Source organism: Schistocerca serialis, chromosome 6 (assembly GCF_023864345.2).
Source record: "Schistocerca serialis cubense isolate TAMUIC-IGC-003099 chromosome 6, iqSchSeri2.2, whole genome shotgun sequence".
NCBI classification, from domain to species: Eukaryota; Metazoa; Arthropoda; class Insecta; order Orthoptera; family Acrididae; genus Schistocerca; species Schistocerca serialis.
Genome location: NC_064643.1, coordinates 328,590,681 through 328,603,699, shown reverse-complemented (window position 1 = coordinate 328,603,699; position 13,019 = coordinate 328,590,681). Strand labels below are relative to the sequence as shown.

Sequence of the window (13,019 nt, the reverse complement as noted above, 5' to 3'; positions counted from 1 at the left end):
TACGTGTTGAGATTGTCTGCTTTGCCTTGACCTTGACTGGCGATGATGTGTGACGCCATTGCATTGACTGACGTTTAGACTCTGGAGTGATGTGAGAAACCCATGTCTCATCCCCTGTGACAACATTGTCTAAAAGACTGTCACCTTCCTTATGATATCGCTCCAAAAAATCAAGAGCAAAAGCCATTCTTTTCATTCGTTGGGGCTCAGTAAGCAGCCTGGGAACCCAACGGGCACACAATTTGTGAAACTTCAAATGTTCAGACACAATTCTGTACAAAGTTGTTCTACTCACATTCGGAAAATGCATGTCTACGTCTGTAATAGTGAATCGGCGATCTTCACGAATTTTTTTGTCAACCGCATTGACCAAATCGTCTGAAATCACTGATGGTCGGCCACATCGTGGTTCATCGTGCACATTATCCCGTCCTTCATTAAAAGCTCGCACCCACTTGCGCACTTTACTGTCGCTCATTATGTTAGGACCGTACACTTCAGTAATCTGCCGATGGATTTCCGCCGCTGAATTGTTTCTTGCAGACAAAAACCGTATCACTGCCCTTACTTCACAATCGGCGGGCTGATCAATTGTCTTAAACGTTGTAAAGTGACACTGTGAACTACACTCAGCAACAGTAACAAAGCGAATGGCGGCGTTTGACGCGCAAGGCTTGCCGGGAGTCGGCGCGCATGCGTGTTTTGTCATTGGCGCCAAATTTCAATAGTTACGGCGAATCGGACCTTACTTTTGGAATAACCCTCGTATATTGTGTTTGAAAATCATGAATTACCTCGAAGAAAATGGTCTGTTGACACACAGTCAACATGGGTTTAGAAAAAAATCGTTCCTGTGAAACACAACTAGCTCTTTATTCACATGAAGTGTTGAGTGCTATTGACAAGAGATTTCAGATCGATATCGTATTTTTGGATTTCTGGAAGGCTTTTGACACAGTACCACACAAGCAGTTTGTAGTGAAATTGCGTGCTTACGGAATATTGTCACAGTTATGCGACTGGATTTGTGATTTTCTGTCAGAGGTCACAGTTCGTAGTAATTAACGGAAAGTCATCGAGTAAAACAGAAGTGATTTCTGGCGTTCCCCAAGGTAGTGTTATAGGCCCTTTGCTGTTCCTTATCTATATAAATGATTTGGGACACTATCTGAGCAGCTGACAAAGGTTTTTTGCAGATGACGCTGCATTTATCTGAGGATGAAAACAAATTGCAAAACAATTTAGGAAAGATACCTGACTGGTGCGAAAACTGGCAGTTGACCCTAAATAACGAAAAGTGTGAGGTCATCAACATGAGTGCTAAAAGGAATTTGTTAAACTTTGGTTACATGATAAATCAGTCTAATCTAAAAGCCGTAAATTCAACTAAATACCTAGGTACTACAATTACGAACAACTTAAATTGGAAGGGAAGGAACACATAGAAAACGTGGGAAAGACTAACCAAAGATGGCATTTTATCGGCAGGACACTTAGAAAATGTAACAGATCTACTAAGGAGACTGCCTACACTATGCTTGTCTGTCTGCTTTTAGAATACTGCTGGGCGGTCTGGGATCCTTACCAGATAGGACTGACGGAGTACATCAAAAAAGTTCAAAGAAGGGCAGCACATTTTGTATTATCAGGAAATATGGGAGAGAATGTCACAGAAATGATACAGGATGTGGGCTGGACATCATTAAAATAAAGGCGTTTTTCGTTGCGACGGAATCTTCTCACGAAATTCCAATCACCAACTTTCTCCTCCGAATGCAAAAATATTTTGTTGGCATTGACCTACGTATGGAGAAATGATCACCATGATAAAATAAGGGCAATCAGAGCTCGTACAGGAAGATATAGGTGTTTGTTCTTTCCGCGCACTATACGAGATTGGAATAATGGAGAATTGTGAAGGTGGTTCAATGAACCCTCTGCCAGGCACTTAAATGTGATTTGCAGAGTATCCATGTAGATGAAGATGAACACGATGTTACATCAGGGACCTTGGGAGCCAGAGGTCTCTACTGACAAGTCTGTCTTCAGGGAACACGTTGGTGATGTGGGGCATACTTTGGTTGAATGTGTGAGCAGTTGCTCCATCTTGCTGGTATACTGCATACAGCTTTTCTGCATTTGTTAATTGTTCACAGAAAGCGTCAAAGATCTCTAGATATTTAGCACCGTGTAAGGTGTAATTGAAATATGCTGTGCCAATAATGCCCTTGCTGGGAAATGCACACCAAACAATTATCTTCTCTGATTGGAGAGGTCCTTCATGCAGAATATGTGGGTTGTCCTGCATCCAATAAATGCAGTTCTGGGAGTTTACATAACCTGGCAAATGAAACCAGGCCTCATCGGACATCAAGATAAAGCAAGTGGTCGAAATAACCATTAGCAATTGAAGTTAACAGTTAGTTATAATAACGAACTCTCTTTTTTTCCTGATCCTCAAATTTCAACTCTTGCCCCATGCTCACATGATATGCTTTTAATTTCATATCTTTTCGTACACGATGCCACAATATACGAGATACACCAGCCTGCTGTGATAACCTCCTGACTGACTTGCAGGGACTTCTTGTACTGTCCATGTGAATTCTGTCTGCATTTTCAAGGGTTCTCAGTGTTGGCCACCTATTCATCTGGACATTCTGAACTGTTCATACAGATTAGATTAGTACTTGTTCCATAGATCATGAATATGACGCTTTGTAATGATGTGGAATGTGTCAGGTTAATAAAAGGTGTCTATAGAAGATATTATATTACACAAAATATTACATGACCCTCCATTACTTGTACAAGTCTTGGACACTGCTGGTTGTGGGAAGTTTCCTACCCAGATACTTTGCTTGAAACATTTCTTTACATTCCTTGATATCACCTATCTTGTAACACTCTACAATAACAATTCGCTGTTCTAATGCAAATTGCACCATTTCTGTAACAACTCAATAATACAAGCTCCTCACAACAACTGATGCAAGAACACACAGCTGCACTCAACTTTCTGATTAAATGCACCAGAGTCACCTTTCGAGACAGTGTTGCCACTTCATAAGCAATTCGACTAGTAGAAATTATTAACCAGAATGTGAGGCATACTAATTTTATGTGGGACATCCTGTACTTTCTAACTGGGCGTCTACATTATACAGGGTGTTCAGAAAGTCTAAAAAAACTTGTAAAACTGTTGCAGGGTATGTTGTGCTGAGAGATAACTGTTATATATATATATATATATTATTTCAATACTTTGCTCAGTTTCCGAATTAACTGGCATTGAAAGTTAGTCAATCAGGCCATCGTGTGTGCAAATTCAAGCGCCCTGCCAGAGACAGTGTCACCACACGGTTTTGTTTGGTTTCCTAAAACCAAACAAGGGAGTGAAACAAAAATTGGATGTGGGATGGTAGAAAGGATCGAACCTGAGCCACAGTCTGAACAGTACCACATTATCACCTACACTATGCGAACAACGGACACGAATCGCATCTGGCTGGCAGCTTGAATTTGGGCGTGCAACAGCCTCAGTGGCTAACTTCAATGCTAATTAACTCAGAAACGGCGCAACATATTGAATTTTTTTAACAATTATTTCTCAGTGTAACCAACCTGGCAACACCCTTAAAAGCTTTTCAGACTGTTTCTGACCATTCTGTAGATCAGATGTTCCTTTAAAATTTTGTGTTTCTGGGAGCAATAGTTTACTTCTTGACTTCAATATGAACTTAACTCTGAAAGCTCACTTGCCCATTAGGTTTTGAATTTTGAGAAAAACTTCATTAAGGGACACCTACGTGACACACTGAATCTTCCCTCCAAATTACATGTATCTAGGACCAATTATACAGGTTGCATGTTGTTGCATCAGATAGTTTCATATATTACTGTGCCTTGTAGGTCTTCCCTATCACCTCCTATCCATGTAACAGAAGTGAAGATGATGTGACTTACCAAATGAAAGTGCTGGCAGGTCGACAGACACACAAACAAACACAAACATACACACAAAATTCAAGCTTTCGCAACAAACTGTTGCCTCATCAGGAAAGAGGGAAGGAGAGGGAAAGACGAAAGGATGTGGGTTTTAAGGGAGAGGGTAAGGAGTCATTCCAATCCCGGGAGCGGAAAGACTTACCTTAGGGGGAAAAAAGGACGGGTATACACTCGCACACACACACATATCCATCCACACATATACAGACACACATACAGACGGGATTGGAATGACTCCTTACCCTCTCCCTTAAAACCCACATCCTTTCGTCTTTCCCTCTCCTTCCCTCTTTCCTGATGAGGCAACAGTTTGTTGCGAAAGCTTGAATTTTGTGTGTATGTTTGTGTGTCTGTCGACCTGCCAGCACTTTCATTTGGTAAGTCACATCATCTTTGTTTTTAGATATATTTTTCCTACGTGGAATGTTTCCCTCTATTATAATCATATATATATATATATATATATATATATATATATATATATATATATATATATATATATATATATATATATATATATATATATATATATATATATATATATATATATATATAAAAACAAAAATGAGGTGACTTACCGAACAAAAGCGCTGGCAGGTCGATAGACACACAAACAAACACAAACATACACACAAAATTCAAGCTTTCGCAACAAACTGTTGCCTCATCAGGAAAGAGGGAAGGAGAGGGGAAGACGAAAGGAAGTGGGTTTTAAGGGAGAGGGTAAGGAGTCATTCCAATCCCGTCTGTATGTGTGTCTGTATATGTGTGGATGGATATGTGTGTGTGTGCGAGTGTATACCTGTCCTTTTTTCCCCCTAAGGTAAGTCTTTCCGCTCCCGGGATTGGAATGACTCCTTACCCTCTCCCTTAAAACCCACTTCCTTTCGTCTTCCCCTCTCCTTCCCTCTTTCCTGATGAGGCAACAGTTTGTTGCGAAAGCTTGAATTTTGTGTGTATGTTTGTGTTTGTTTGTGTGTCTATCGACCTGCCAGCGCTTTTGTTCGGTAAGTCACCTCATCTTTGTTTTTATATATAATTTTTCCCACGTGGAATGTTTCCTTCCATTATATATATATATATATATATATATATATATATATATATATACACACACACACACACACACACACACAAAATGACAATATTCCACAACTTAGATCGACATTTTCATCATAATTTTACTTATTAAGCAATCAGTGTCTTTCCACTGTAAGAGATCTCTCTTAACTTCATGTAAAACTTTGAATTCCAGCAGAAACAAATTAATCCATGAAGCACTAAGTATCTTCTGTACACAACCTAACAGTGCAAACAAATTTACAGTGCCCAAAGTCTCTTCTTGGATGCCATAAATGCCCTTCATCGGTACTTAGAACGATACTGTCCAGTCGCATTAATGTGATCACTTGTCAAAAGCTTGACTAACCACCCTGCCAGACATGCAGGAAGACTGTCAGTGAAGTACTGGAAGATACTGACAGGGATGTGGAGCTACGCTGACTCCAATACCAGGGTCAGCTGCACTAGGTTTCTTGGTTGAGGAACCATGGTGTGTTCGATCCAATGGAGTTGTTCCCAAAGATTGTCAATCTGAACAATTTGGTGGTTAGGGGAGTATCGCGAATTCATCATGGAGCTCTTTGAACGACACATTCTCCTGCTGGTAGATGCCACTGTACTGAGGAAACACAAACCACATGTTTGGGTACACAGTCCCCAAGAATAGATGCATACTTGTATTGATCCCTTGTGCCTTCCAAAATGACAATATCACCCACAGAATGATATGACAACATGCCCTCGACCATAATGCTCCCTCCTCTGGCCTGGGCCCTACTGATGATTGTTGCAGAATGTTTGCTTCCAAATATTTGACACAGTATACACCAACAGCCATCTTTCCAATGGAGCATAAAACATGATTCGTCTGAAAAGGCCACATGTGCCACTCATTGGACATCCACCTGCAGTATTTGCATGAGAATTCCAACCTTTGTTGCTGATGAACAGCAATCAGCAAGGTTGCATGAAACAGGCACCTGCTGTGGAAACACATACGCAGCAACATGGAGATATTGCTGGTCAGATGAACAGTTGTGTCAGCCATCTATGGCCCACACCACAGCTGTATAGGCACTGGTTAGGATAGCGCCATTTTGCCACACTCAGCACACTTTAACCATGGCAGCACATGAACTTAGCAGTTTATGAAATGCCCATCCTTGGCCCAAAAGCCCATGATCATAACCTTGTTGAGATAAATAGCTATTTCCACATTACAATAACTGCACTGCTTTCTGAGTCCATCCGGCACATTTTATATACCCTCCACTGCTAGTGCTGCCAACTGCTGCTTGGGAGTGGTTACCACAAGTTGACATCAAACATACGTGGTGGTCGCATTAATGTGACTAGACTGTGTATATGTACAAAAGAATGATATGTTTGTTGTTAAGAAGGCATCTACTAAATTACTGATGAAATAATTAAGGATGCATCCACTTATATGTTGGGGATCTTGTGTGATTTCCAGCAAAATGGCATCCACAATCAGCCATTAGAAGTGCATATACTCAATTACCTGAGAAAATTGTCTTGCAATCCAGCTCAATAAATGTATTGCCACCAATGTTGTACTGACTGACACCTACACTTATAAATGAAATGAGAATAGTCAGGAATGAACACACTTTTTCCCAATAACCTCCGATTACCATGTCAAAGTGAAATAACTATCATTATTTATACGAATGCAGTAACTACAAGAGAGAGTAAAAAAATTATTGATGCCTGACTGCCATTGTAAGAACTGAGGGACACGAAGGGGAGGTGGTGGTTGAGAAGGGAGTGACAGGATTGTAGCATCTCCCCAATATTGTTCAACATACACATTGAGCAAGCCATAAAGGAAGCCAAGGTGAAGATAGGAAAGAGAATTGAAGTTCAGGAAGAATAAATAAGAATGTTAAGGTTTGCTGATAACATTGTAATTCTATCAGAAATAGCAAATGATTTGGAGCAGCAGTTGAACACAATTTGTAGTGTATTGAAAAGAAATTATAAGACAAATATCAAAATAATAATACAAAGGTAATGGAATGCAGTTGAATTTAATCAGGCAATGCTGAGGGTATTAGATTAGGAAATGAGACACTAAAAGTAGTTACTGTGTTTCGCTATTTGGGCAGCAAAATAACTAGTGACAGATGAGAGAGGAAGAGGAAAGAAAGACAAATTTGTAAACATCTAATATTAATTTAAGTGTCAGGTAGCCTTTCCTGATGTTATTTGTATGGAATGCACCCTTGTATGAAACTGATATGTGGACAATAGTCAGTTCAGACACAAAAAGAACAGACATTTTCAAAATATGATGCTACAGAAAAATGCTAAAGATTACATGTGTAAATCTAATAACTAATGAGGAGGTCCTGAATAAGACTGGAGAGAAGAGACGTTTAAGACACAGGTTGATTAAAAGAAAGGACCGATTAAAATAACACAAACTAAGCTATTATGGAATGGTCGATCTGGATTCATGGCATACCAAGACATGTTCACTGCTCCTCTGTACTGCATGGAACAATCAACAATAGTAACACCTGAAAAGTAGCTACTATTGTAAAGTAAACTATAATTTATAAAGGAAACTGAATATGCAGCCTTTTAGCAAATGTAATTCAGGTACTGGTTGTTCACAACATGTACACAAAAAGAGATACAAGTAACACAAAGGATTTGAAATTCTCACATTTAATGTGATGAAATGAGTTATGAAATTAAATATACCATAATTTTTCTGTAACATAATACTTGCATATAACAAACAAATAATTACAAATTTTATGAGGCAATTCTCTCGCGCTCTCTCTCCCTCTCACTCTCGCGCGCCCACACACACACACACACACACACACACACACACACACACACACACACACACACACACACACACACTCTTATTTATTCATCGAGTCATGGTAAAAAAAATTACAACTCAGAAAATAAGTCTCCTATTGAGTTATTCCTGGAATACTGTAAGTGACATTAATACTTTAAAAAACTGACAGATAACTAAATGATTCATAAAATAGCTTCATTAAGACTGTTTAACATTTCAAGCACTTTGTAACAACTGATAACAGTTACATTTTAAACTGCAGTACAGTCAATGAGGAATGTTGAAAAATATTTACAGTGTTATAGTCTCTTTAAATACAAAACAGGCAAAAGTTTGATCTAATTATCAATTAGAATAAATATACATACAGGAGTGTGATTTTTAATCCCATTCTTATCTGTACATCATTACATCAGGACTTTGGTACATACACATATAGGCATCACATAACAAGCGTTTTGCATGTTCAGGTAGAAGGCGATCGTCTTTTATTTCTTGAAGTGAACGTGTCCCTTCATCCGACAACCAGTATGGAAGTTTTGGACAAAGAACCATTTCAGGAATATTATACCCATTTTGTTCACCTGCAAGAAAATGGTAGCATACACAAATAAAAACAAAGAACAAATAAGACTCGGAGCTGTTTTCTCCAACTGCAAAAAGTGCACAGACACTACACAGGTTCATTCATTCACCATCCTTAGTGAAAGAAATATGACAGCAAGCACAGGTATATAGAGTAATTACTGGCCTATATTTGTATTCTCATCAGTAAGTTCTGGTTAAAACTAAATGTTTCAAACTATTTACGGAGTCAAAAGAGAACAATTTCTACTTGGCAACAAAAGCAGACAGGATCTAAAATACAAACTAACAATACCAAGAGCAACATTTCTGAAAAAGAGAAAATTGTTAACAAAGAACACAAATTTAATGTTAGGAACTCTTTTCTGGAGGTATTTTCCTTCAGTGTAACTTTTTACAAAAGTGAAATGTGGGTGATAGTTTAAATATTTAGATAATAGAATTTTCTAAACTGTGGTGTTACAGAGGACAGTTTAAGATTAGATGGACAGATCGAATAAATAATGGGGAGCTACTGAATCAAACTGTGGATAAAATAAATTTATGGACAACTTGTCTGAAAGAAGAAATCAGCTGATAGAACACATCCTGAAGCATCAAGGAATTGTGAGTTTGGTAATGGAGGAAAGCATGTGGTGTAAAAACCTCTCAGGGAGAGACCAACATTTGACTACAAGCAATTTCAAACATAGCAAGTTGTGTGGCTGTACAGAGATGAAGCAGCTTGCGCAGAATGGACTAGTGTGGAGAGCTGCACTAAACCAGTCTTCAGACTGAAGACCACACCAATTGCTTGATGCTATCTGCCAGAGAATGACACCCCCCCACCCCCACCCCCCTTTCTGCTGAGGTAAATTTTTTTTTGACATTGTGGCTTGTGAAGTCAATGCTACATTATCAATAGTGCCACCATAATGATGACATGTCTTTTGGTTTAATTTATGTTCTGCTTCACCTTACATTAAGCTGAATGCCAACTTCATGAACCATTCAGCACACCACTTTACTTCTGCACGCATGCAAATCATATTTTTGTGCTGAAGGAATTGGGGGAGGGAGGCTGGCAGTGCTTTCATATCAATCTTGGTGCGATAAGCTCACGTAAGCTACCTCCCACAAAACCTAGGGTCTAACTTCCAAAAATTTTTATCAATGTCAAGCATAATTCCAAAAAACTAACTTATAATATGCGAAAATTTAGGTTCAACAGAAAAAAGGAACAATTAGCACCCAGAAAAAAATCAGACATAGGTTAAAAACTTGCTCTCGATCCTCAACTGTTAAAAAATGATAAATTCAAAAGAATTATATTACACTCTGAAGATAAAATTGTGACAAACCCATTTTTGTAAACTATTTTGTTTCCTTAACTCTTAAGGAAACTGATGCCATCTCCTTTTGTGATGATGAAGCACACAAGCACTTGTTTTACTATTCTACTTTACTAACAGCTTGGCCTACAGCTGAGTAATCGCACAAGACAGGGTGCTGCAGTGCCTGCATGTACTTCATCTCCCTGCGATCTTAGTTATTTTTTTGCCAATAGATTTTTATTTACTTTCGGATTTAGCTGTGATCAACTTTTTGGTGTTGCAGATTCTATAAACAGTAATATATTTTCACACTAGGTATTTGAAATGGTTAAAAAATGTTGTGACTTCCTGTATGAGCATCTGCAATACAGGTTGGTATAAATGACATAGAAATTCATTAGCAATCGTACAATATACTTGAGTTCATATAGTTCGTCTACAGTGATTGCCATTGACCGAAAAGCATACATCACTGGGGGTAGGGGTGGGGACATAACCACTGTCTCTGACTGCTAGGTCTGGCGCCAGCAGCCAGAGACAGTGGTTACGTGTGTGTAAACTATGTTCATGTGTATGTTGGCTATTTCCGAAGGAGGCCTTCTGGCTGAAATCTCGCATGTTTGGTAGTCTTTTTGTTGTACCTGTCTACAACTCAACATCTCACTAAATGTTGAGTAACAATATATCAGTTTTCATAATATTATCGTTATTCCATCCTGAATTATCCACTGTTTCATTTCAACATAACTAGTTTAAAATCTAGAACCATTGTCAGACACAAATGAGAATTTCTCACAGAAATTTCACATTTTTGTCCTATAATATAAGACGGACATGGACATGTTTGTATGGGTGCACAACAGCAAGGTCTTTAGTGCCCATGCGAAAACTAACTGACACGAGTGTAGTAAAATACACAAAACAGGAAGATAAAACAGCATGTAAAACACAGGTAACAAAAATAGGAAAACTGAGGGTACCCGCAAAAAGCCAGAGAAGAAAGTGGCCGCCAGTTGAACCTACACAGAGCCGCATGCCTGGTCCTGACTGCAGAGTGGCATTTGGCACTCCACCAAAGGACAGGTTGCTTCTACTGTTCTCCGTGGACTGTGGAATGGATGCTGCAGCAGCGTGGTGGATCATTTTGGTAATATGATCCACCTATGCCTCGACATACGCTTAATGTTCGAACTGGGCCAACACTATAAAGTGTCCCGTCAGCTTTACCGAGCACCGATCACAGTGGTTTCATTTTTGGTTCCATCCCATCTGGTAGGTGAATCCAGATCGCAAAGTGATCACTTCTATGCAAGTCATCAACCACTTCCCATTGAGGAGAGTGAGCAAGAGCTAGAGAGCAAACTGGGAGATCAGAGGTAGAGAATGACCCAGCTGCTGTGCAGAAGTAAGTGCTCTGTCCCGCATTTAGCAAGTATGCACATGACGACACGAGAAGCCTCTCAATGGCTCTACCCTTGGGGCAGGTAGCTGCAGAGCCCCAAAGCACATTGTGTGCATTAAACTCATCACAGAGGATGAAAGGGGGGGGGGGGCTGTGTAATAAGGTCAGTTAGGGACTCTTCATCTAGTGCATCATGTGGGGCAAGTAAAGGGAACATATTGTCAATGGATGACACACGTACACTGATACATTAACTCCTCGTAAAGTCGTCGTAAGTGAGGACGGCGAGGAGTGGTAGCCGATGCTGATGAAAATAACTACGCCTCCTCCAGCCCTCTCACCACTCATGTCGTCCTTTTAGTGGTGGACATACGTTTCGTAGCTTAGGGGTCTACGACTGATGGAAATGAGACTCTTGGAGACACAGACACAGTGGTCTACCCTGAGATAAGAGACAGAGTTTCTACACATGAATCCCACACCCCTGCAAGTTCCATATAGGATGGGAGCCATTTCATCAATGTGGTTTTAATTTACCCCTATCTTTGCACTGTGGAGGTGAAGCACTTGTAGAGCATGGGGGAGTGAAGGGGCTGCCTGGATCCAAGGCCTCTAACTCCATGAGGTCCTCCACATCAGTCAGACATGAAAGAATGATGTCTGACGGAGCTCAGGACAGCTTTTGACCCAAATGTTGTGAACCTTTCCCTGCACCCTGTCCCTTGAGGAGGAGGGAGAAAGGTGGCATTGGGAGGCACTCCATTTATTGTGTGCCTTCTTGACATTCACTACGGAACTGTTGGTGGTCTTTTCTGTGGCGGCTGCTTTATCCTTACTCATTTTGCCTTGGCTTGTACAGGTGCAAGTAAAGGTGCTGGGGATGGATGGTTGTACACTGGACGACATCTGTGTCAAAGTGTTGACCTTAGGAACAGGTTTCTGTGCGATGGAAGCATAAGAAATGGTAAACACAAGAGATTTCATCAGCTTATATTCCTTTTTGGCTTCTGCATAGGAGATTTAGTTTCTGGATTTTTCGCTCCTCTGCAATAACAGGGCTGTCTCAGCTCCAGGCTGTGTGGTTCCTAGAGCAGTTAACGCACACTGCTGGAGGTGGACAGTCAATCCCAGCTTCATGGGCTGCCATTCCATATTTCCCACAGGTCGCTTCATCCCCACAACTCAGCATTGTGTGACCAAAATGCTGGAAATTTGTAGACCGCATAAGGTTAGGTACATAAGATCTAACACTAAGTCGGAGGAAGCCTGCCATGATGTGGTCAGGCAATGTTGAAGAATTAAAGGTCACAATGAAGATGGTGGTCTTCTCAATTTCTCCATTATTCCTACACATCCTTTGCTCTACGTTCACTATCCCTGGTAATGCCCGTTACAGTTTAATTTTGGCTATGTCAATGTCCATAATGTCATGGCATGTGAGCATAACCTTGCTAGAATTAAGGAAGTTGTGCAGTTCAACAGTTACATCACATTCACCCAATTTTTCCGTCTTTGTAAGTAGTTCCGCCTGTTTTTCCCTGTTAAGTCTTGACTAGTAGGGAACTGTTCTGCAGCAGTTTAATAGACTTCAGGCTTCCAGCAAGTCCTTCCAAGCCTTTATGGATATAGAAAGAGGACACTTTTTCAAACGTCACTTCCTTCCTGTTAATGACCAAAAATACATTTTGATTTATGAATCCTTGACCCCTGTTACTATAATTCAACTGACGCAGGTTACCAGGAGGGCTAGCCTCCCTCATTTGTTTGGAGGATCGGGTGTGAATACTCCCAGGTGGAACACCCTTCC

The 13,019-nt window shown here is 40.1% G+C and overlaps 1 protein-coding gene across 1 annotated transcript in view; it reads right to left on the bottom strand.

Annotated features, from left to right (window-relative positions):
- Nucleotides 1–7,670: 7,670 nt before the first annotated feature.
- LOC126484855 (uncharacterized) overlaps nucleotides 7,671–13,019 on the bottom strand; it is a 98,652-nt gene continuing 93,303 nt past the window's right edge. The window contains 1 exon segment of the mRNA XM_050108451.1: nucleotides 7,671–8,496. Coding sequence (XP_049964408.1) covers nucleotides 8,306–8,496 — 191 coding nt within the window. The 3' untranslated portion in view covers nucleotides 7,671–8,305.